This window comes from Ochotona princeps, chromosome 14 (genome assembly GCF_030435755.1).
Source record: "Ochotona princeps isolate mOchPri1 chromosome 14, mOchPri1.hap1, whole genome shotgun sequence".
Classification (NCBI taxonomy): domain Eukaryota; kingdom Metazoa; phylum Chordata; class Mammalia; order Lagomorpha; family Ochotonidae; genus Ochotona; species Ochotona princeps.
The window spans coordinates 17,238,409-17,262,705 of NC_080845.1; the positions used below are offsets into that span (position 1 = coordinate 17,238,409).

The following is a 24,297-nucleotide window of genomic DNA, read 5'->3' on the forward strand; positions in this document are numbered from 1 at the left end:
ATAAAATGTTATATTATTGTATAATAATTATATATTACTATAAATATAATGAAGCAGTAAATAATTTATTAAAAAAATGAAACACATGTAAGAAAAGTTGGACTTAAATATTGAGTCCTGAGGTGCCTGATAACAGGATCCAAAAGTTATCAGTTTTATTTACAATTTTGCCTTCTTTTTGTTTTATCACTTAGATTCCATTGAACAAATCTATTCTAACATACAATTTTAATTATAAGCATTAGTATGTTTCTGTAATTTTTAAAAAAATTATATTTTATTTGAGATGCAGGATTATAGAAAGAGGAGAGACAAAGAGAGAGATCTTCCATCCGCTGCTCTACTCCCCAAATGGCTACAATGGCCAGTGCTGGGCAGGTTCAAAGCCAGGATCCAGGAGTTTACTCTGGGTCTCCCGTGTGGGTGCAGGGACCCAAGAACTTTAGCCATCCTCTGCTGCTGTTCATGACCATTAGCAGGGAGCTGGATTGGAAGTGGAGCAGCCAGAAATCAAACTGGTGTATGTATGGGGTGCTAGCAATGCAGGTAGAAACTCAACTTGCTATTCCACAGTTCTGACTCCCAAGTAATTTTTTAAAATGTAACTGTTGAGCCATTATCACACTTACACAAACAACTCCTTGATTTCATTTACTACCAGTTAGTGTTCAAATATCCTGGTTACTGTCTATTTCTCTCTCTTTTCTTTCTTGTTTTGCAAATTGTAGATGCAATTATGGTTGGTTACTGTGTCTCATTATCCATCAGGAGGCAGGTAACATATAATTGTCTCTCATTTTATTAATAGCCATTTATGATTACTATCTAGATTGATTAATTCATTAGAGGTTGTCATTGGATTCTTAAAATCTGATATCAGCAGACAGCTGGAATCAAAAGGAAAGGAGCAGGAATTCAAATCAGGATTCTCATATGGAAAACAGGCATCCCAAGTGATGACTTACCCTCTCTCCCCACTGCCCTCTCACAGTCTGATTCTCTTACTGTTTCTACCACATAGCTTCCTTCACTGAAAATTTTTTTTAAGATTCATTTTATTTTATTGGAAAGACAATTTTACAGAGAGAAGGAAATAGAGGGACCTTCCATCTGTTGGTTCACTCTCCAAATGGCTGCAACTGTTGGAGCTGCACTGGTTTGAAACCAGGAGCCATGAGCCTCTTCCAGGTCTCTCACATGGGTGCAGGAGCCCAGGGACTTGGACCATTCTCAGCTGCTTTCCCAGACCGTAAGCAGGGAGCTGGGTCAGAAGTGGAGCATTGGGACTAGAACTAGTGCCCTTTTGGGATGCCAGCACTTGTAGGTAGAGGACTAGCCTGTTGAGCCAACACACCAGCACCTTGTCACTGAAATCTTAAACCCTTTAAAGTCATCCATGAGGATTGGGATCAGCTTCCAAACCACTGGTTTTATTGATATTTTCACTTCTTGCTATAAAACATAAATGTTTAGTGGGGGAATCCTTTGCAAAACATTTCCAGATCCATCAGAGAAATCATCTCTGGCAGCCAATATGTGTCAGTCTAAGGGGGGTGCAGTTTGAGGTGCACCAAAACAGTAATAGCAAAGATCATTGAACACAGGTTACTGTACAGGTAGCTAATAATGAGGAAGTTTTAAGAATTACCAAAAGGTAATGTAATGTACTGCATTTTTCTCCTGGGAAATAGAGCAAACGTGCTTGCTCAACACATGCTTACAGAAACTGTGAGATTATCCACAGGATGTGACATGAGGAAGCCTTTTTGGTTGTTGGAAGTGCTCTATATGTTTTTCTCCCCAATTTGCTTGGTGGTCACATGGGCATTTATGTGTGTAAAATTTCACTTACTTACACATTTAAGATTTGTATGAAGTTCTGTATATTCTCTTCCTCTTATAAAAATGTTATATTAAGTAAGCAATCCCTTTTAGTCATCGCTCATATAAATCAAAATACCAAAACAATCAAGACATTGTCAATTACTGTTACAAAGTAAGGCCAGGTATAGACATTTGGCCAAGTGGTCAGGCAGTTAAGATGCTGGCATTCTGTCTTGGAGTGTCTGGGTTTAATACCCAGCTCTGACTCCTGAGTCCATCTTCCTGGCAATGCAGACCTGGGAAGCAGCAGGTGATGGTTCATGTGACTTTTTCCGACCACCCATGTGAGAGAACGGGATGAAGTTCTGTTTGATTGTGAATATCAGGGGGTAAACTATGATGGCAGTCCTCCCTCTCTGCCTGTGTGTGTGCACATGTGTGTGTGGTGCTAGTGGTGGTGGTAGGGATTTCTCTCTCTCTACCTCTAAAATAAATTAGTTAAAAATTTTAAAAAGGTAAGATCAAAATGAGAGGTTAAAACAGTGAGAAGAGATAATTTAAAGCATGAGCTGTAAGGGGTTGAATAGATTTACAGCTATATAAAGCACAGCTTCTGGGACCTTTTGTTGATTTTGGATTGCATTTTAACTTCTGCTCTCTCTCTCTCTTTTGGCCATGTTTGCTTGAGTACAGTATAGGATTCTTCTTTACATCAGTCAGCAGCAGCCGGTCACTGTTGCTAGGATTCATCTGAATTTTGAACTAACGGTAAGACTTTCCCATAATTATAACCTGTAACTGCTCTGGTATAGATTCGCAGGAGAGACTGGTCTGAACATGTTTGATGGAAACTAGAGCCATTACCTCAGTTTTGGGTGTCAGTATGAGTATCCAATAGAGCTAGCTACTCAGAGTGGTCTCTTGTCCACCATCTGGGAATGTGGAAGAAAGACTGACTGGTAGAGGCTGTTGGAAGGGAAGAAATGTCCTTGGAATGGCTCAGTCATGTCTGCTGTGCTACTTATGGTTGAATTTTCTGAACATTTTTCTTTTTCCCAGGTTCGGCCCAATAACTACAGCACCTTTTATGATGATCAGAGACAAAACTGGTCCATCAGGTTTGAGTCTGAAAAGGCTGCCGTGGAGTTCCTCAAACAGGTGACCCCATAGCACATTTATTGTGAAACTCCAAGAGACATGTTTGGATTTCCCTTAATTTCAGAAAATAATTTCGGAAACTTACACCCTGCTGTATTTGCTAGAGACAAGCATGAAAATACCTGTTACACTTGCCACTTGAATCTATTGTATGGGTTTTGGAAAATATGAGGATTTGTCAAAATATTCCTGAAAAATTAATAACAAAAAATTTTAAGATGCATGTATTTTTTTCATACATGCATTTTCCATTTTTTTCACCAACGTAAGGTCATATTTTTAATTCCATATTCTATGAACTTTTTGAAATTCTGTATTCATTCATATTACTTAAAAATAGAGATTTTTAAAGATTTATTTTATTTTTACTGGAAAGTTAGATATACAGAGAGGAGTAGAGACAGAAAGGAAGATCTTTCATCCGATCATTCACTCCCCAAGTGAGCTGCAACGGCCGGAGCTGAGCCGATCTGAAGCCAGGAGCCAGGAGTGTCTTATAGGTCTCCCACGCAGGTGCAGTGTCCCAAGGCTTTGGGCCATCCTCGACTGCTTTCCCAGGCCACAAGCAGGGAGCTGGATGGGAAGTGGAGCTGCCAGGATTAGAACTGGCGCCCATATGGGTTCCTGGGTGAGGGCTTTAGCCACTAGGCTACCATGCGGGCCTTTAAATTTTCTTTTCATTTGAAAGGTAGAGTGGCAGAGAGAAAGAGACAAAGAATGAGATCTTCCATCCACTAGTTTACTCCCTAAATAGCCACTACAGCCTGAACTGAGCCAATCCAAAGCCAGAATCCAGGAGCTTCTTCTGGGTCCCCCACATGGATGCAGGGGCCCAGTGACTTGAGCCAATCTCTGCTCCTCTCCCAGGCCATAAACAAGAAACTCCCACACAGAAGTGAAGAAGCCTAGGACATGAGCCTGCACCCATTTGGGATGTCAGCACCCTGGGTGGAACCTTGGCATTCTACACCACAGCTCTGACCCCAAAAGCAATGTATTAAAATAATTTAAGTTACTAAATATTCATTGTAAGAAATTAAAAATTTTAAAGTCATTCATAATCTTAATACCCACAGTAACCACTATTAACATGTTGCCTTTTTTCCTATGGTAGTACATAGACGTAGATGCTCTTTTAAGATTTCTGTATTTTGCTTATTTTATTTAACAACGTATGATGCACCTTTTTCACCTCATGAAAAAATTACTTGGAAGTGCTTTTGAAAGCTGCATTATGTGGTGGTTGTTTGGTTTATTTGAAAGGCAGAGTAACAGAGAGAAGGAGGAGAGCCCCAGAGAACTTCCATCTGCTGGTTTGTTCTCCAGATAACACTAAAGGCCAGAGCTGGGCTGATCCAAAGGCACGAGCTGCTTCTGGATCTCCCATGTAGGTTCAGGAGCCTAAGTGCTTGGGCCATCCTCTGCTGCTTTCCCAGGTGCATTAGCAGGGAGCTGGATCGGAAGTGGAACACCTGGGGCTCAAGCTAGTGCCCCAATAAACAAAATAATGTGAATCTTTCCAAACGCATTTGCTGAATAACATTCTGTATGCTTAGTGTTAGAACAATCTTGTCATTCAGACAAATCAGTGCTGGTGCCTAGGCATTTGAAGCTTGCTTGCTATTATTAGTTGGGGCTTATCCTGGTGGGTTTCTTATTTTGCAGTTTTATACTAACAACATCGAAGATAATTGTGATGAGCTGTGCATTAAACTGTAAATTTAGATCTCATCACTCTAGTTCAGTTGATGCTCACACAGAGAGAATGCCCTCTGTTAAGATGACAGTCTGTGATAGAAGTTTATTAGCTTGTGGGCTAGAAAAGAGGCGAAAGAATATGCCTGGTTTAGCTGTTTGTCTACTTAAAAGTTTTTTTTATTAGTAATGAAATATGGTTCTAGGTATTACATAGAGAAAATTATGTTTTCTTTATGATATCCAACTGTGTTTTCTCTGAAGTGGTATTTACTGTTCATATTAATTGTATCTAGGAGATATGAAATATGTACTAATTTTTCACTTCTTTGCCTTTCAGTACTATTTATTTATAATAAGCACATATCATTTTCACATAACTTGTATAAGATAAATTATATTAACAATAAAAAATTATTATATCATTTGATTAGTAAAGCCTATTCTACCCCTAATTTTATATCTTCTTATTTTACTTAGTGATTGTAAATTTATGGAAAAAGAATGTATTTTATTATGTTAAAGTCTTGCAATACTAAATTATTTTAACAAACAATTTGTTTTCCTTACCTAAAATGTAAATATCCAGTACATAAAGTATATATAATAGTCCAAGTGTGGAAGCTCTAGTGTTTCACTTCTGAAAGAGGTATGATATGGTGGCAAGGGTTTTGTTTGTCTTAATATAAAGCACTCTGCCACATGAATCAGATCATTATTATTATTTTTAAAGGTTTTATTATTATTGAAAAGCCGGATATACAGAGAGGAAGAGAGACAGAGGAGGAGAGAAAGATCTTCCATCCGATGTTTCACTCCCCAAGTGAGCCGCAACGGGCCGGTGCGCGCCGATCCGAAGCCGGGAGGCTTCCCATTTTCTTATTTGACATATTGAATCCTTCACTTCTAATATCAGTTTAATTTCTCTTCACTACCTCTATCTTGCAGCAGAACTTTTTAATTGTGTCCTATTAATCTTGTGATTATAAAGTAAGGTCAGAGCATGTCATTATTAAAATTAAACAAAAAATAAGAAGGGAAGGATGAAGGAGGATAGGGTGGAAAGTATCATTATGCCTTAGAACCGTATATAAAATGGATCAGAGCCGTGGCGTATCAAGCTAAGTCTCTGTTCAGGGTGCCAGCATCACATATGGATATGGGTTCATTTCCCAGCTGCTCTACTCTTGCTCTAGCTTTCTGCTTCTGGCCTTGGGAGACAGAGGAAGATGGCCCTAGGCCCTGGGCCCTGCACACATGTGAAGATCCAGAGAAAGCTCCTGGCTCCTGGTTTCAGATGGGCTGAGCTCCAGCCATTACGCCCATTTGGATGGAAGATTTTTTTCTTCTTTTTTTTTCTCTGTAACTCTGCCTTTCAAATAAAAATAAATACATAAATAAAATTAAATCTTAAAAAAACTGTATAAGAAATATGTGAAATTTATTCCATTAAAATAAATAAAGGTTATGTATGTATTTAAAAAGCCATTTAGCTACAAAAAGTGTTTTAGAAGGACTTAGAGGCTGTCATTCATCACTGTGCATTCCTCAGTTGAACTGCTTTCCTGCAGTCCACAGGAAAATGCAAGATCTGGGCTCTGGAAAGAAATTCTTTCAGATGCCTGCGGGCCTTCTGCCTGCCTGCGTGCCTGCCTGCCTGCGTGCCTGTTGAGGCTCTCAGATGCCAGGAAGACCTCAGTCCTCTGCATCTAGCCTCCACCCTGAGCTGCCCCACCTGCACCAAGGGGGCGATCATGTTGCAATCTGGGGACACTGGAATCTGAACTGGGCAGGACTAGGCTGCAAGTGCCTCCCCGCCTTCCATAGTTGTCTCATAATACACATTTTTTGGTGTGTTTTAAAGACAAGTCTTACACATGGGTTTCAGAATAGTTTTATACCAAATTAGGCATTTTTAACTTCAAGTTTCATGAACTCTTAAAAGTATTCTTGTATAAGTATGTATTCTGTTTTTCCTACGAAATCTTTTAGTTATTATTTCTAGAAGTGAATGATTCACTCAAAGGGTCAAGAGATTATTTTAAAGTTCTGAACACTTTGACACACTGCTTTTCAGAAAGCCTACACTATTTCATGTACATAGTCTCTCACCAAGTCTTTGCTGGCATTTAGAACAATTCATTTTTTTTCCTTCCGGTCTTGCTTGCTAAGAAGTGATATCTTGTTTTAGCTAGCATTTATTTGATTATGAAATGAAACATTTAAAAAAAATAAGTAGCAGATTTCTATATATACTGTATTAAAACCCTGAGTTCAGAATAATTACTCATAAAGATCTGTCTGATGGGCCCTAGCCTGGTATTCTAGTGGCTAATGTCCTCACCTGTGCTGGTTCGTATCCCAGCTGCTCCACTTCCCATGCAGCTCCCTGCTTGTGGCCTGGGAAAGCAGTCGAGGACGGCCTAAAGCTTTGGGACTCTGCACCCATGTGGGAGACCTATAAGACACTCCTGGCTCCTGGCTTCAGATTGGCTCAGCTCTGGCTGTTGCAGACACTTTGGAAGTGAGTCAGTGGATGAAGATTCTTTGCTCTGTCTCTCCTCCCTGTAATTCTGACTTTCCAATAAATAAATAAATAAATAAATAAATAAATAAATAAATCTTTAAAAACAAGAGATCTGTCTGACCTTGTTTAGGATTTGTGTTAAGGTAGTATGACCAAATATATGTGGTGGTAATGTGAGTTCTGGGACTGCAACAGGGTACTGTTTTTAGAAGTACCTTTTGACATTTTGAGCAGCTCCATTTTATTTCATAGGTTTCCAAATGCTGGAACAGTAAATCAATATAATAATCATAACTAATGTTTATTGAATATTTACTGTTATTTCACAACTTTTTTGCTAAGTGCCGTACTTGTATAAACTCATTTGATTTTCCTAAGCACTCTTTAAGATGTGAGAAGCTGATGTTTTGCTAATGGATTTAACAGTTTGAGAATTATAGCAGTTATTAACAGCAATAGAATGAGAATGATTTATTCTGATGCAATGTTTTGTCTTACAGGTGTGCATTGCCAAGTGTAACAGCACCTCTTCCTTGGATTCAGTGTTGTCACAGGACCTAGTTGTGGCAGAAGGCCCTGCCATAGAAATTGGAGATTCTTTGGAAGTAGCCTACACTGGCTGGTTCTTTCAAAATCATGTGTTGGGCCAGGTAAGAAAATGTACCCTATAATTAATTTTGAAATTAAAATGGTATGAAGGATATTGACCTGGAAGGTGCTACTGCATATTACTGCTATTGTAAAGTAGAAATCTTTCAGGAGCCCTGCTTGAGTCACTGCAGCTGCTTTTGGGGCATCCCCATGAAATGTTAATGTGTAAAATTTGCTCACTGCACTCCATCTCTTCTGCTTAGGTAAAAGTAGAAATCTATTTTCAAGTATTATTTTTGCTAGCTTCATCTGTATGTCTTGTTATTTGTATGTCTTGAATTTGAATATATTCTTAGTGGATTGGATTTTTCAACTTCTTTGTAGACCATCATCATAGATCCTATTATAGTAGATACTATCAATATGTTGGGCAGGTTATATTTTAATACTATTAAACCATCAAAAGCAATATTAAATGATAGATTTTTAGAAGTTTAAATTTCCTACTTTATTCTTGATTAAGTCATTTAAGGTTAGTAGGTTTTTTTTTTCTTATTTATGAGTGAAAGTTAATGATCCTTGCTCTGTTTACCAGCCAGGGCTGTTTTAGTGCTAAATGAGTTAATTTTTGAAAAAATTTTATAGGTGAAAAATGCTTAAATACATTTTAAATTTTTTTTAAGATTTATTTATTTTATTACAAAGTCAGATATACAGAGAGGAGCAGAGACAGAGAGGAAGATCTTCCATTTGCTGGTTCACTTCCCAAGTGACCGCAACGGCCAATGCTGCGCCGATCCAAAGCCGGAAACCTGGAACCTCGTCTGGTTTCGCACACAGGTGCAGGGTCCCAAGACTTTGGGTAGTCCTTGACTGCTCACCCAGGCCACAGGCAGGGAGCTGGATGGGAAGTGGAGCCGCCGGGATTAGAACTAGTGCCCAAATGGTATCCCGGGGCACTCAAGGCGAAGACTTTAGCTGCTAGGCCACACTGCTGAACCCTAAATTTTTTTTTTAATTTTTAAGTAAAAATATAAGTTTTTAAATAAAAATAAAAATATATTTTATTTTTATCAGAAAATTAATATGCAGAGAGGAGGAGAGACAAAGAAAAAGATCTTTTATCTGATGATTCACTCCCCAAGCTGCTGCAGTGGCTAGAGCTGCACCAATTCAAAGGAGCCTGGAACCTCTTCTGGGTCTCCAGCATGGGTGCGGGATTCCAAGGCTTTGGGCCATCCTCGACTGTCTTCCCAGGCTACAAGCAGGAATTTGGATGGGAAGCAGGGCTGCCGGGATTAGAACCAGCGCCCATATGAGATTCCAGTGGATAGAAGGAGAGGATTTAGCCACTAAGCTATCATGTTGGGCCCTATTTTTTCTTTTTAAATTGGCTGACCTCATTTACTTTGATGAAATTACAGGTTTTTGACTCTACTGCTAACAAAGAGAAACTGCTTCGATTAAAATTAGGATCAGGAAAAGTCATTAAGGTAAAATTTAACTGCTTTTGTACAGTTTTGTATCCGTTGAAATGGACTTAATTCGGAACAAAATTTGTGGCATTTTTAGCCTTTATGTATATTGTCTAAGCATCTGGACATGACTGGTTGACAAGTTGGAGGTGTCAGTGTGTTGCATTATCTACACTGTGAGGTTATTACCTATGAGACAGTGCCATGAAGGTGGGTACCTTTGTTTTCTGTAGTTCCCTCCCTTTACTCTTCTTTATGTGACAGGGAAGGACATAAAGCTATTGCATCTAGATGTAGGTCTAATGGGTTAATTCTTATCTGGATGGCTTTGAATCAGCACTTCCCAGTCACCATAGAAGACAGCTGTGGCATAGCAAGAGAAGCATTGTAACTGGAATCTGAAGACTTTAACTCAAAGATACAGATTTTTTTCTGTACCAATTGTGTAAGTTTTATAAAGGGTATTTTATACGTGTTGGTAATCATGGTGTCAGGAAGTGTTGATGCTTTGTGCTGTACTCATTCATCTGTGTGGCTTAAAGGGTTTCTTCGTTGCTTTGTTTATGATTGCTGTTCCCCAAATCCCTTGGAGGCCTTAGCAGTGAAGGTATGACCCTTGAGGTTAGATCTAGTGTTGAATCTTAGCATAGCCACCTACAGTATGATCTTGTGCAGCTTACATAACCTCCACATGCCTTAGTTTTGTCATTTGTAAAATGAGAATAATACTATCAGCTTTATGAGATATTGGGAGAATTAATTAGATGGTGCATATAAAGCACTTGGCATAGGAAAATGTGCCTGGTAAATGATAAATAAATCATAGCTTTTATTTCTGTCTAATGAGAAATTTTTTGTTTTCCAACTTTTTTAAAAAAGAAATTAATTTTATTGATGTTTACATAGTTTATCAGAGTGGGAAGGATTGAGAATTAAGGAAAAGTAGGTGTGATCATTGTTTCCACATTTTCTATTTCTTCTTCCTGTTTCTGGGGGACATGAGGAGATAAGGGGAAGAGCCATACCCAGCCTTCCAACCATTCCAGTCCCCGGGAATGGGGAACAGGCACCCAATATCAACCCAGGGGCCCGATATGGCACACCCTCCGAGCATTCTGCCCAGGTGGTTTTGATAGTTCTGAAATGCTCTCCATCTCCCTGATCCAAGGATGAGGAATCTCTTCTAATGTTCGTTGGCTGACATAGTCAACTTTACAGGTTCCATTCGACCAGATTTTTGCTGTTGTAGTTTGGCTGGGGTAGTTGTCCAATTTGTTCTCTTCTTCCTCTGCTATGATACCAGATGTCCTCTGCAGGCTTCAGTGGGCTGCCATATCTTCTGTGTGCATCAGAGTTTGCCATCCACTGCTCCATCTTTTCCACTGGGAAGGGTCAGTTCTCACAGATGGACACAAGCACCCAGGCCCCACTGGACCCCTGCCTCCGGGGCTCACAGACTTGGTACCCACTGCGCAGGCAGGCCCAATATTTTCCCATTTTCTCTCCTCATCATTTAAGATTGAGGGAGAAGTATTTTTCATCTAGCCTCAAATATGCTAGTTTTTGCAAGTAGGTTAGAAGTTGTGTTCTCCATTGTCTGCTAACAATGTGGAATAATAGTTGAGCTTGACCTCTAGCTTCTCCATCTAAACCTGAAAGTGTGGGTAAATGAAACTCGGTGCCGCTGTACTTCACTCTGGCCTATTAGGATCTTCTTGCATAATGAGCTTTTCCCCATCTGTTTCCTAAAGGGCTGGGAAGATGGAATGCTGGGCATGACCAAGGGAGGCAAGCGATTGCTTTTCATTCCTCCAGCTTCTGCAGCTGGCTCTGAAGGGATGATAGGCTGGACTCAGTCAACGGACATCCTTGTGTTCGAGGTGGAAGTCAAGCGGGTGAGTCTTCTGAGTTAAAGAAAATGAATAAATAGAAATTATGTTTGACAACCAGATTCTGAAGATACAGATTTCTTAAAGTAGAAATTGTACAGTCAGAAAGAGCAGCAACTTTGGGATCTGAAGATTGAGGTTTATGTTCTTCCTGGCTCTCTGTTGAGACTCTAAAAGGGATTGTGACTTTGAGCAAATCACTCCTCCACACTGAGCTTCTGATTATGTGTATAAATAGTGGTTCCCACCCATTGTATATATCTTTTGATTTATTGATTCCATGATTGCAGATTTGTCCTATGTATATTTTATATGACTATTCAAAGATGCAATATACACATATGAAGGCATATTAAAGAATTCATGCAAACAGGAATTAAAAGACAAGTTTCTTTTGGTGCAAAATGTTTTTTCCTTTGGTGCCGAATTTTTTTTTTTTTTAATCTGAGCATGCTAGGATATCTGTGTGTATGTATGTTTTTTCCCCTTCTCTCATGTTATTTGTAATAACCAAAAAAACTGAAAACAACCTAAATGTCCATTGTTCAGAGACTGATTAAACTCTGGTATTTTTATAGAGTGGGTTTTTTTATAGATCTTAAAAAATGCCTAAAATCTATTGTTAAATGAAAGAAACAGTGGCAGAACATTATGTATTGTATGTTCTCATGTGTGTGCCTGTGTACATGAATAGTCATATAAACATCCATATACACACATGTGTATATATGTATGTATGTGTGTGTGTATGTACACACACCCGGGTCTGCATATTCATAGAACATTTCTGGAGGCTTTAAATGAAATGATTGGAGGGGTGTTGTAGGATGTTGAAGTTAAGCTAAAGTCCTGGCTGTTCCACTTCTGATTCAGCACCTTACTAACGTGCCTGGGAAAGCAGCAGAAGATGGCCCAAGTACTTGGGGCTGTGCCACCTACATGGGAGACCAGAACTCCTGGCTCCTGACTCTTGTTTCAGCCCAGCCCATACCGTGTGGAATATCTCTGTCTTCCTCTCTGTAACTCTGCCTTTGAAACTAAAGAAATAAATAAACAAATAACTAACTAACTAAATAAATAAAGGACAGGTATGGCTAGAAGTGGCTTTCTCTGCAGTTCAGAACCTTTTATACCCTCCTCTTTTTAATTCCCTTTGTGCTATCTAAAATTTTATCACGGCTATACGTATTTCTGTAATACAATAATAATGACTTACAGAAATTAAATTAATACTGCTCCCTTACCCCATGCTTTTCTATTACAACTTCATATTTAGGTTCAACTGTGATGCGGTTTGTTACTGTAAGTGATAAAACACATGCAAAGAATGAACATTTTGGTGATAGTCATTTTTAAAAAATATTTATTTTTATTACAAAGTTAGATATACAGAGAGGAGAGACAGGAAGATCTTCCACCCGATGATACACTCCCCAAGTGACCGCAACAGCCAGTGCTGTGCCAATCCGAAGCCGGGTACCAGGAACTTCTTTCCAGGTCTCCCACGCGGGTGCAGGGTTCCAAAGCTTTGGGCAGTCCTAGACTGCTTTCCCAGGCCACAAGCAGGGAGCTGGATGGGAAGTGGAGCTGCCGGGATTAGAACCGGCGCCCATATAGGATCCCGGGGCATTCAAGGCGAGGACTTTAGCCGCTAGACCACGCCGCTGGGCCTGATAGTCATTTTTGTTTCAGCTATTCCTCCTACAAAAAAAGAAGGAGTATGTTTTCCTACTCAGTGACTCTCCTAATTGAACACTTTTTTTAAAAGATTTATTTATTTATTTATTTATTTATCTATTTATTTATATATTTATTTGAATGTCAGAGTTAGAGTGAAATAGAGAGCTCTTTCATCTGCTGGTTCACTTGGGCCATTCAGAAGCCAGGAGACAAGAGTGTCGTCTGGGTCTCCCACATGGGTACAGAGGCCCAAGTACTTCTGGGTGCATTAGCAAAGAGCTCGATCAGAAATGGAGCAGCTGGGACTTGAACCAGTACCCCTGTGGGATGCCAGTCGCAGGCAGCAGATTTATCCACTGTACCACAGCTCTGGCCCTGCCCCAGGAGACACTCTTCTTAGTTGGACTGACCTAGTCCAGCTTGCTGTTTGCTTCCTCCCTCCCTTCCTTCCTTCCTCCTTCTCTGCTCCCTCCCTCCTTTCCTCTCTTTTTCTCTTTCTTTTTCTTTAGCAGTTCTTATATTCTTTTCCCATCTTCCTGTGAGTTTGAAGAATTAATGGCTGGTAATAGATAACAATTCAATTAGAATCTATCAAGATTGGCATTTTTGTAAACACAGGAAATTTTTTTTTGTTTTACTAGTAATCAAAGAATTACAAATTGATATTTATGTTAAATTGACAGGACTGATAGGAGATGATAATGCTCAGTGTGGCAAGAGTATTGAGAAAGTTTATATACTATGTGTATAAGCTAATTTATTCTCTCTGGTAGGGAATTTCAAGGTATATATTAAATGGATTAAAATGATCATACCTTCTATCCAACAATTTAGCTTATGGAGACTTATATTTTAGAAATAATGAATGTTACCTGCAAAGATATAGATAGAAAGATATTTGTAGGGCATTGATTATGAAAGAATTAAGGTGAATGTTTAACAATGAGAAATTAGGGGGCCTGGCACAATGGCTCAATTGGCTAATCCTCTCTCTTGCAAGCACTGGGCTGCTGTTTGGGTGCCTGATCATGTTCCAGCTGCTCCACTTCCCTTCCAGCTCCCTGCTTATGACCTTAGAAAGTAGTTGAGGATCACCCAGAGCCTGTACCTGCATGGGAGACCTGGAAGAAGCTCCTGCATCCTGGCTTTGGATAGGCTTAGCTCTGGCTGTTGTGGCCATTTGGGGAGTGAACCAGCAAATGGAAAATCTTTCTCTGTCTCTCTTTTTCTCTGTAAATCTGCCTTCTTAATAAAAATAAATTTATCTATTTATAAACAACAATAAGAATTAGGGAAATCTATTTTGTAATAAGTTGGATATTTATGACTTATGTCCCCACAATCCATATGCAACTTTTTCCTATAGATCTTAGCAGTAAGGGCATGGTCATTAAGCTTAGATGTACGCCTCAGTAGTGTAAGATAATATTGTAACTTAATATTTAGTGACATGGAACAAAAGCAGGTTACAAAAACTATGACTTCGTTTAAAAAAAATACACATACATGGTGGTTGGATTTCAGATGGTTATCCTTTTCCTACATTTCTGATTTGCCTTCAATGAAAATGTGATGGATTGTGTAATATACAGTAAGTAGAATGGAAGGAGGGTAGAAGGGGCAGGATGTGTGTAGTCTATTCCACCTGTGCCGGCTCCTTCCCTAGGTGAAGTTTGCCAGAGATTCCGGCTCGGATGGGCACAGCGTTAGTTCCCGGGATTCTGCAGCCCCTTCTCCTGTACCTGGTGTTGACAGCCTCTCTTCTGATCCTGCTGTGTCTCTATCCACATCAGTGCCTTTCAAAGCAGGGTAAGATACTGCAATTATATCAGGCTCCTTTATTGTTCAATAAAATGATTCCTTTTTGTTAAAAATATCTGTTTATTTGAAAGGCAGAGTGGCAGAGAAAGATCTTCTAGCTGCTAATTAACTCCTGAAATGGCAACGATACCCAAGGTTGATTCAGGCCAAAGCCAGATCCAGGACTTCCATCTTGATCTTCTACATGGGTGATCTGTCACATGATGACAGGTGCCTGAGTACTTGGACCATCCTCCACTGCCTTCCAAAGTGCACTCACAGGAAGCTAGATTGGAAGCAGAGTAGCCTGTACTCCAACTGGCATTCCAGTATGGGAAGCTAGTATCCCATCAGTTTAACCCTCTGCGTTACAACATTGACCTCAATAAAATGTTTCTTGAAGGGATTCACAAATAAGGATATAATTGAAATGAGATAATTTAAAGCAATGGAATAAAACAGTAGGATCAGAGAAGTGGGCAGGGTACTTCATCTGATTTTTTTAATGGGAAATTAATATTCAGTCTTTAAAAGCACTAACTCAAATAAGAATACCTACAGGACTCTGAAAGAAAATTGAGAAAAGGGCATTCAAAGATTATACAAAGAAGAAAAATTAAAATTGTTTTTACAGTCATCAAGTTGAAGAATCTTTTTGCAAACACTTTGTTTAGCCATTATTATCTGCAGTTGCCGTTGTGAAAATTATGCCTATCTCAAGATATGTCTGTTTGCTTTCAGGGAGCCGGCTCTTCGTACCAAATCTAACTCCCTGAGTGAACAGCTTTCAATAAATACAGTAAGTGTAAGAGTCTGTTCCTCACTCCTAATGTGTTAAGGTTTCATGTGCCTAGGATACAGTATGTTAGAGAAAAAGAATATGGATTTGGGCAGGAAATCGCTCATTACTCAATTCCTTGTACTTGAGAGTCAGTGTAGGCTAGTTAGCTGTGCTGTCTGTAGGTGGAGCTAGGTTTAGCCATTATTCCTGTATGCATGTGACCTTGAAAAAATGAGCTGATTTCTGTGATCTTCAATTTCTTCATTATTCCAATGGAAACAATTCTCTCAGCTCCCTTATACAAGTCTTTGAGATTAGAGGTATACCTAAGTCTCTGTGCCAAGATCCTGGTGCAACATGTCTTCAGAAAGTGGTAGCTATGATTATGGAGAGTGGTGTCAGAATCAGAGAGAACTTCAATTAAAATACACTTACGAGAGGACTATCTTAGTGGTTAATTTTAGGTTCCCTCTGCTACTGATTTTATGTGACTTTCAACATCTTAGTTCCTCTAAGCCTCACATTTATTCCCTTGTAAGGTGGAGAAATTGCCCATCTCAAAGAAAAGCGTGTGACTTTTAAATAGAATAATACCTAGGGAGCTTTTAGTGTTGTGTTTGGCATATTACTCGATGAATACTGGCTCTTGTTACAGTCACTATCACTGGTGACCCTGCTTGTCTTCATCCTTCCGTTCCATCAGAGTACTTCTGAAAAGGTCAATAGCTGCTGTGTCTCCACAGATTACATGGCCTATATATATTCTATCTTAATAAAGTTTAGATTTGAGTGCCTCTAGGAAGGGTGTGTGGGCTGGTTTACTGCTGCGCTGTCGGCTCCCTGAAGGGTTCTGGGTTTCCTGCATGGGGGAGCCAGAGGCTATTTTAAGATTTTTTTCTTTTTCTTTTCTTTCTGTAATATTTATTTATTTCAGAGGCAAAGAACCAGAGAGAGGGAGAGGGAGAAAGAGAGCAAGCACTCTCATCTATTGATTCCAAACTGTGAACTCAGTCTGGGTCTTCACAGGTGAAAGGAAACCAATTATTTGAGTCATCACAGAGCCTTCTAGGTTGTGGATTAGCAGGAAGATGAAGCAAGAGGTAGGAGCTGGTTTTTTGAATCCAGGCATTCCAATGGAGCCTCACGTGTCTTGACTGGCATTGCATCTGCTAAGCCAAACATCCATCCCCACTTCAAATTGTAAAACCCTATGACTTAACTTATCGCGGTGGGAAACAAGGTACATATAAGTGAAATTGGTGCTTAATCTCCAACTCTAGTTTTTTTATTTATATTAAACTGAGTGCAGGACTTATTTAGCAAATAATTGATCTGATATGTATAAAAGATGATTTCCTAAACCTAGATGGTTAAACCAAAGAGAGCATTCAAACACTTTTAAAATAATTATAATATTGGATCTTTGAACAACTACAGAAATTGTTTAGTTTTAGGGCTGGTGTTATGGCACACTGCCAGCATTCTGGGTGGGTTACAGTTTGAGTTCTGACTGCTCCATTTCTCATCTGATTCGTCTGCTTAATGTGCCTGGAAAGGCAGCAGAGGATAGTTCAAGACCTGGGTCCTTGCTACCCACAGGTGATACACAACTGGACTTCTAGGCTTCTGGCATCAGCCTGGCCCTAAGTGAACCAGCAGATGGAAGATCTCGCTTTCTCCGTCCCTCTCCCTCTGGAACTCTGCCTTTTAGATAAATAAATAATTCTCAAAAAAAGATTTAAAAGTCATCCAGTTGTTCCATTGTACTTCCTAATCATAGCTACCCCTGTACCCATTTCTAAGCTTTAGTAACTTTTGCTTTAGTTATCTTCTTTCTCTTTTTTTAGATAAAATTTACAGCACACATTAACCATTTTTATTTTTACTTTTGAGTTTAATTTTTTTTACTAGATAGTTACAATCATACAGTTACACATTGTGAATACTCAGTCGATCTCACATCCCTTCATTACTGCTTTCTTTAGTTTCCTCATATGTTTTTTCAGTGTTCTTTATACAAATACAGGTCAATAAAATGGATATTTTATTCCTCTCTTTTTTCACATACTCACAGAAGCATTCTTTCTATATTGTTCAACTTCCTCTTTATGTGTGATAGTTGTTTCCATGTTAGTATACAAAGAGCTTCCTCAATGTTTTTGAAAATCTGTAGATCTTGATATTCTATTTTCTGGACTTGGTTGGTGCAAAAGTTCTTTCTTAATTTAACCAACTTTGTTGTTGTTGTTGTTTATGTATCCAAGTAAATTAAACACATAAAAATGAGCGCTTATTCCCAATATGTCTGTTGACAAACTCTGCATATAGAATACTCTGTCTGTGTAAACAAACAATCTTTTATGTTTGTAGTTTAGCAACAGAAGTTGTGATCACTTCTCTGTCTATGTTGGGTAGCATCTTGTGTACCTGTAGGCATAGGCACACCCCATTCTAAATACTGCCCTTTGTCTTAGTGAATGGATATTATGTAGTCAGTGCAAAGTCAGAGGTAAATGAACCTGAGTTTAGAACACGGGGATCCTTTTTCTTTCTCCCCACAGCCTATTCCAAATATCTATACTTAATTGCTATAGGTTTGAGAGGGCACTGTCATCTTAAAGCTTCCCTTCTTTAACATCTTTTTCAATGTTACATATTTTTTTGTGTGCGTTATCAGTGTATATAAGATAATTACTCTTGTGAAATAGGACTTGATTAAAATTCAGAGGCAGTTGTTAAGAACTGACAGGAATTTATGTATTGTGGCATGTGTGTTGTAGCGAAGCTTTTACACAAGCCTCAGATTTGGCGCTCCTGACTTCACTGCTCATGAGAAGTGATTTGAGAAATTTTAAAAGATTCATATGACTATAAAAAGGAACTGACTCCAATATTTGCAGGGATTTGATTTGAAGGCCTTCAGTTATTAGAAGGTCTTGTGGAGCACTGTACAGAGGACACTGTTTCAACCCTGCAGCTGCCTGGGAAACCTTGGTGAGGGTGAACCTGGCCTCCAGCCAGTGCAGTCAAGCTGGTTTCATTATAGCAGCAGTGCTGGAGGGGCCAGTCCTGGCATCCCTAAGAGCCAGTCCGTTTGTCTGCTACCTTAGCTTTTCATGTGTAAATTGAGAATAATTATGCCTGGTGGGGAGATTTGATTGAAGTGAAGTAATATGTATGAAACTACCTTGTCCATTCCAAACATGTAGGGAATTATTTTTGCTGCTATTATTAATTGTGACCTATGCCAGAAATCTTTAATCTTTATTTTGTGGAGGAAATGGTTTCATATACATAAGGGAAGAGGGTTTGTTCAGGGATTTGTTGTAAGAGCCAAAGGAATAAATCTTACTAAAGGGAATAACCTTAATTGTAATGATTTAATTTTTTAAAACTTCTTCTCTTTTTAGAGTTCTGATACAGTCAAAGCCAAGTTGATCTCTCGAATGGCTAAAATGGGCCAGCCCATGCTGCCCATCCTTCCACCACAGCTGGATTCCAATGATTCAGAAATTGAAGTATGTCTCCCCTCATTGTGTTTGAAAGCTTGCTGTTCAAAGCTTGATGACTTCTGTTCTGTTGATTGAAATGATTGCTTATTCTACCTCTGACCCAAAATCACTAGTTAAAATACTTATATAGAAAATGATGCAGGTCGGCATGATGCAGTGGTTCTACTTTCTTGCAAACAATTCTGTTGCACATGTAATTTTAAGTAGTTAAGTTAGCCTCCATGTACTGGAACCTGTGTTGTTTGACTGCGGCAGCATGATAGCCCACCCAGAGCAGGTGTTTCATTTCTCTTTGTTGATTGGATGTTTAGAACCTTTTGGAAAATGGTGATTTTCACACTAGTGTTACTAAAGGTCTATCTGTTACGTCTTTTGATCTTATATTAAAATAAATAATACAAATAGAGCAAATCATTGTGTTGAAAGAGAACTCAGGATATTAGATTCATTTGTCATAGTTACTCTTGCCCTGTTTCTTGACATTTGGAGTAATTTAGACCTGTCAGGATCTACAACTGGGAGACTTTTTTGGAAAAGAATATTAGGGGAAGAAAAGAAGTTCCCCCCCAAAAAAGGTCAGTGACTTCAGCCCTTGAGCTGCAGTAGAGCAAATCAGACGCTGTGTGCTGTGTCACAGGATTTTCTGTTTGAAGTGATATGAAGAGTAACCTTGGTCAGAGGTATTACTGTGATTTTATGAAGAAGAAAGGGAGAAAGCAGTTTGAAACTTTATTATCCAAAACCAGCATGTTGATGAGATGCAGCGAGTCCTGCTCTGAATTTCCTTGAGTGGTGTGAGGCCGGTGGAGTTTATCTGGCTAAAGAGAAGAGTCTGAACTATGCCCTGAGAAAACCCCCCCTGCTTTGTGAGAGCAGATTGAGTCAGTTTTAGAGTAACTGCTGGTTTAGAAAGTGCTACGTTTCAGAAAGCTGTCAGTTTCAAACAATAAAACATTAATAGCTTAGAATGTTTGTGTAAGTTAACTGTATTTAATTACTTGGTATGATTAACAGGGAGCAGTCTTACTCTCATCTGTAATTGAGTGTTTGCTTTCCACAGCCTACACCCTAAACTCTGGGCCTTCTGCCTGCCTTTCCTCACTGTCGTCTGTTTGGAAACCACGTGCTGAAAGTGGGTTTAAGGCAGACAGTCAGTCGGCCTCAGTCTTCAGTTAAGATCCATACATGGTAACCAGAACCCTTGTGCCTCTTGTAGGAGATGAATGCTGTGCGAGGAGCTGGACAGCCAATGGTGACTCCATCATCCATCCATCCCACTCCTCAGCCAGCCCATCCAGTGTTAGCACAGATGACCTCACAGGGTAAGAAACCTCTCGGAGGCTCCATGGCTTTGAATCGGGTGAGCATTGAAATGATCAGCATTGTTCCTCAGTGTGAAGTTGCATTGCTTTAATACTGAGATCTGGACTGGAGTGTTAAGATTCCTCATTTTGTCCTGGGTAGAGCTTCTTCATACTTGAAGATATGTTTGGCCTGCTACTGTGTTGCATTGTCAGTATGTGAAATCTGCACTAAGCTATTGAGACATCTCTCTGTGTGTTGTTATTCTACCCTTCTTGTCAGTGGATAGGATCGCGGGTCTGAGTCACACACATGAGAGATTGCCCAGTTTCCTTCCAGTGGCACATTACTGAGACTCTGGCAGAGCTGGTTTTAGGATAGTAGGCGAGAAAAATAGAGGAATCTAAAACATGGCGATACATGAGGTGCTAAGTCCAGACTTAGACCAGGAAACCAAGGGTGGATAACAGAGAAAATGTCTTCCTTTATCTTAGCACCCCAGTCATCTGTTTCTGGGCTCCATGCACCCTCTGCTGCCTTAATGCAAGTTGCACCTCTTGATTCCCACTCAGCTGTACCTGGAAATGCCCAGTCCTTTCAGGTAATAACATATTAAACTGTATCAGTTATAAATTATCATTTATTATGGTTCTTTCTTGCACAGTTCATACAGAAGCATTTTCTCAAAGTCAAAACTTGTAGTATTTTTTCCTCTTTGGATCACTGCTTTTTCATCTCTAAATCAGGCAAAGGATTGCCTATCTTGCAGGTTGTTGTACTGTGGTTGAGTGCAAGCACAACACAGTTCCTTTTTGATGTCTGGGCCTGGCATATGGTAAAGGTTCAGTCGATGTTCGTTTCATTTTCTTTTCTTTGCTCACATACGTTGTTGAGGTGTACGTGTTCACCTCATCTGTGCTGTTTCTAACAGCAGATAGCAGGCGGTGTGTACTGTACTCAGCCAGATTACCATCCTGGCTTGAGGGTAGACGCTGGGTACCCATGACCTCTGCTGTGTGAATGTCCTCTAAAAGTAGGCTTGTTTTCTGTTCTCATTGAAGGCAGGGCAGCCACCTGCCTGCCTCTGTGGCCTGCTTGCTGCTTGGCAGGCTCTCTGACCTCAGCTCACTTGGTGGTGAGACCAGGGGCTCACTTCCTTAATGGGAGAGATGGTGGGCAAGCTGGGCCCTGTTAGGGTGGAGAGCGTCAAAACTGAACAAAGTCCTACCCTGTCCTTTTTGTGTTCCCTCCCCACTTCCTCATGAAGAACTACTATGCTACAGACTACAGATTGTTGTTTTTGTTTTTAATGGATGTATAGTTATATCTTTTCCTAGAAATGAGCTGGTTTCCCCTAGTTCAAGGAAAAAATGGTCATCCCCATTAAAAATGATAGCTGTTTATTTAGCATTTACTTGTTGCCAGGCACTTAACTTACTGGCTCTTAAGAACTTTACTATGTCACTTGTTTTAGTCACATAGTACCCTATGAAATGATACGGTTATCCTTATTCTACAGTTGAGGTGATTGAGTTTCAGAGAAAAATGACAGCTTTCAGTCACATTAGACAAGTATCAGAATCTGACAGGAGAGAAGCATTTTTTGAAAGCCAAAAGATTTAGTTTGGGATTTCAGTAAACACTTCCCCTTTAATTCAGGAGAAACTAATCAAACTTTAAAACTTTGTTTTAAATTTCTTAGACAATGTGCTTGCTAGTAGGGAATGAATTCCTGCTTAATTAAATCGTAACACCAGGGAACTGGGTAGTGACCCAGGATCTCTTTCCTCAATTTCTGTGCAGGGCTTCAGTGACCAGGTACCATGGGTTACAGTGACAGCCCTCACTCTGCCGTAGCTCCCACCCACTGCCAGACCACATCTTAGCCTTATGCAGTTTGGGTCTTTTCCCAGCTTACCAACTTTGTTGCACCAAAGGAGACTACTAAGCAAAAAAGAGACAGCAGAGTGTTCATGAAGCAGTGGTAACCTATCACTCTCTCAGCCCTATTCAGGAATGCAGGCCTACGCATATCCCCCAGCAGTTGCCGTGCCCTCACAGCTGCAGCCTGCTCGACCGTTGTACCCAGCGCCACTCTCACAGGCTCCCCATTTTCAAGGTAGGAACCAATTCCCTCCATTTTCCGCCCTCCGCCCTTGCTGTGCTCTCCTTCTCCCCATTTCATTTTCATTTTTGTCCCCACAGCTCTCTGGCCTTCGCTTCTTTCCTGTGTAGTGGCTTCACTGAGGTGTAATTTATGTACCACACAGTACACCCATTCTAAGATTTTTTTTAGGAGAAATCTTATGGAGTTGTATATCCATCATAAGGTGAATTTAGAACATTGCCGCATCCTCAAAGTTCCTTGATGTCTGCATTCTGTGTTTTGTTTCTTGCATTTTTTTCCTCAGTAATCTTTCTAATTCCTCTGTTAGAGGGACTAAAGTACAGAGAATAATAGAAGAGCAAAACATTGGAGAAAATTGGGAGAAAGCATGAACACTGCAATAGTTCAGAATCTCAAAAATGAAAGCTGAGGAGTTAAAACTTGAATTCTGAACGTAATATACTTTATAAAAACATCAAGAACTGTGAAAGTGTCTAGAGGGAAAGGTTACTGTCTTCCTTCGTTAAGCCCCAACTCTAGGAAACCATTGTTGACGGTTACTTGAGTTACTCTTCAGGTGTTTTGTATGCACATACAAGTGTAGGTACCTTACGAGAGAAAATTCAAATAGTTGTAATGGTATCCTGCCTGGTCCTGCCTGGTTTGTCCTTTGCTAAGTAATCACCTTTGGTATTTGCACGGTGCTAGGAAGAAGCAAGGATATCCTACAACATGATTTGTGTTCTGAAGTGGTAGTGGCTTCCTGCACACAGCTTTTTCTTTTTTCTGGAAGCCCTTTGCCTTCTCCATCCAGAAAACTTTTTTTTTTTATCCTTCTGTGAAGCTTTCCCTAAACTGGTATCATCCTGCTTTCTATCCTCCAAGACTCAACTTTGTGTATTATTAAACAGTTAATCATGCTTGAGTACCTTGTACGTGGTCCCTTTTTTTTTTTTTGCACTTGGAAGTTTCTGTTGTAATGATTTGTTTATGTCAGCATCCTGATCAAACAGCTGACCAAGAACAAGAACCATGCTCATTGATGGCAGCTGACATCATGCCTGGCAAGTTGGATGAAAGGGTTGGCATTTCAAGCTGCCAGTGCCATGGCAGCCCAAAGTGAACACATTTGTGTCCCTGAACCACACTGTAGATCTTGGTGCATTTTGCAGAAACATGGTTTAATTGTTAGCTTTGGGGCTCTGTTGCTTCTACCATACTGTCCTGACAGTGTTTCCTGGTACATAGTCTGCCGAAGCATTTCCTAGTACATGCAGGCGTTCATTCCTTGCTTTTCTTGGCTTGTAAGACTTAGTAACTTTTCCTTAGATCATTTCTTTTGGTCCAGTATTTTTAAGTTTCTTATTGGCTTTTATGTGTCTAGGATCAGGTGATGTGGCTACATTCCTTATGACAGAAGCCCGGCAGCATAACACTGAAATCCGAATGGCAGTCAGCAAAGTGGCTGATAAAGTGGATCATCTCATGACTAAGGTGACTGAGTGAGGGTGGGGACCCTGTTGAAAGTGAGGGTAAAAAGGGAGTGCCCACAGCTACAAGTAAACTCTTGTTTGGTAGTAGTTAGTCACTATTTCACCCAGAGGAGGTATTATCGGGGGATCTAGTGAGTAGGAGTAAACTGTAGCTTACATTTAGAGATGACCTCAGAAACTCCTTAAACCCCTCACAAAGGTAGTCAGATCTTGAGAAAGCTGCATATCTTCGTATTAAACTTCCTCACAAGATCTGTCTGGCATTCCTTTTGTAGGTTGAGGAGTTAGAGAAACATGGTCCTGGCAATTCAATGCTTATTCCGAGCATGTCAGTTACAATGGAAACAAGCATGATCATGAGCAACATTCAACGGATCATTCAGGTGAGGGGAATCAGAAGAGAACTCTGTTTGGACATTGCCCTCACTTTCCCCTTTAAAACTTCTATACCCAAAGTAGAGAG

The 24,297-nt window shown here is 39.8% G+C and overlaps 1 protein-coding gene across 2 annotated transcripts in view; it reads left to right on the forward strand.

Moving 5' to 3' along the window:
• The window catches only part of FKBP15 (FKBP prolyl isomerase family member 15), a 54,986-nt gene that overhangs the window by 12,897 nt on the left and 17,792 nt on the right, over positions 1–24,297 (forward strand). For both annotated transcript variants that reach the window (XM_058672966.1, XM_058672967.1), the window contains exons 5-17: positions 2,518–2,592; positions 2,884–2,982; positions 7,705–7,854; positions 9,220–9,288; positions 11,022–11,165; positions 14,506–14,648; positions 15,381–15,438; positions 18,831–18,938; positions 20,149–20,254; positions 20,729–20,835; positions 22,239–22,353; positions 23,726–23,835; positions 24,110–24,217. In XM_058672966.1, coding sequence (XP_058528949.1) covers positions 2,518–2,592; positions 2,884–2,982; positions 7,705–7,854; positions 9,220–9,288; positions 11,022–11,165; positions 14,506–14,648; positions 15,381–15,438; positions 18,831–18,938; positions 20,149–20,254; positions 20,729–20,835; positions 22,239–22,353; positions 23,726–23,835; positions 24,110–24,217 — 1,392 coding nt within the window. The remainder of the gene's footprint in view (positions 1–2,517; positions 2,593–2,883; positions 2,983–7,704; positions 7,855–9,219; positions 9,289–11,021; positions 11,166–14,505; positions 14,649–15,380; positions 15,439–18,830; positions 18,939–20,148; positions 20,255–20,728; positions 20,836–22,238; positions 22,354–23,725; positions 23,836–24,109; positions 24,218–24,297) is intronic.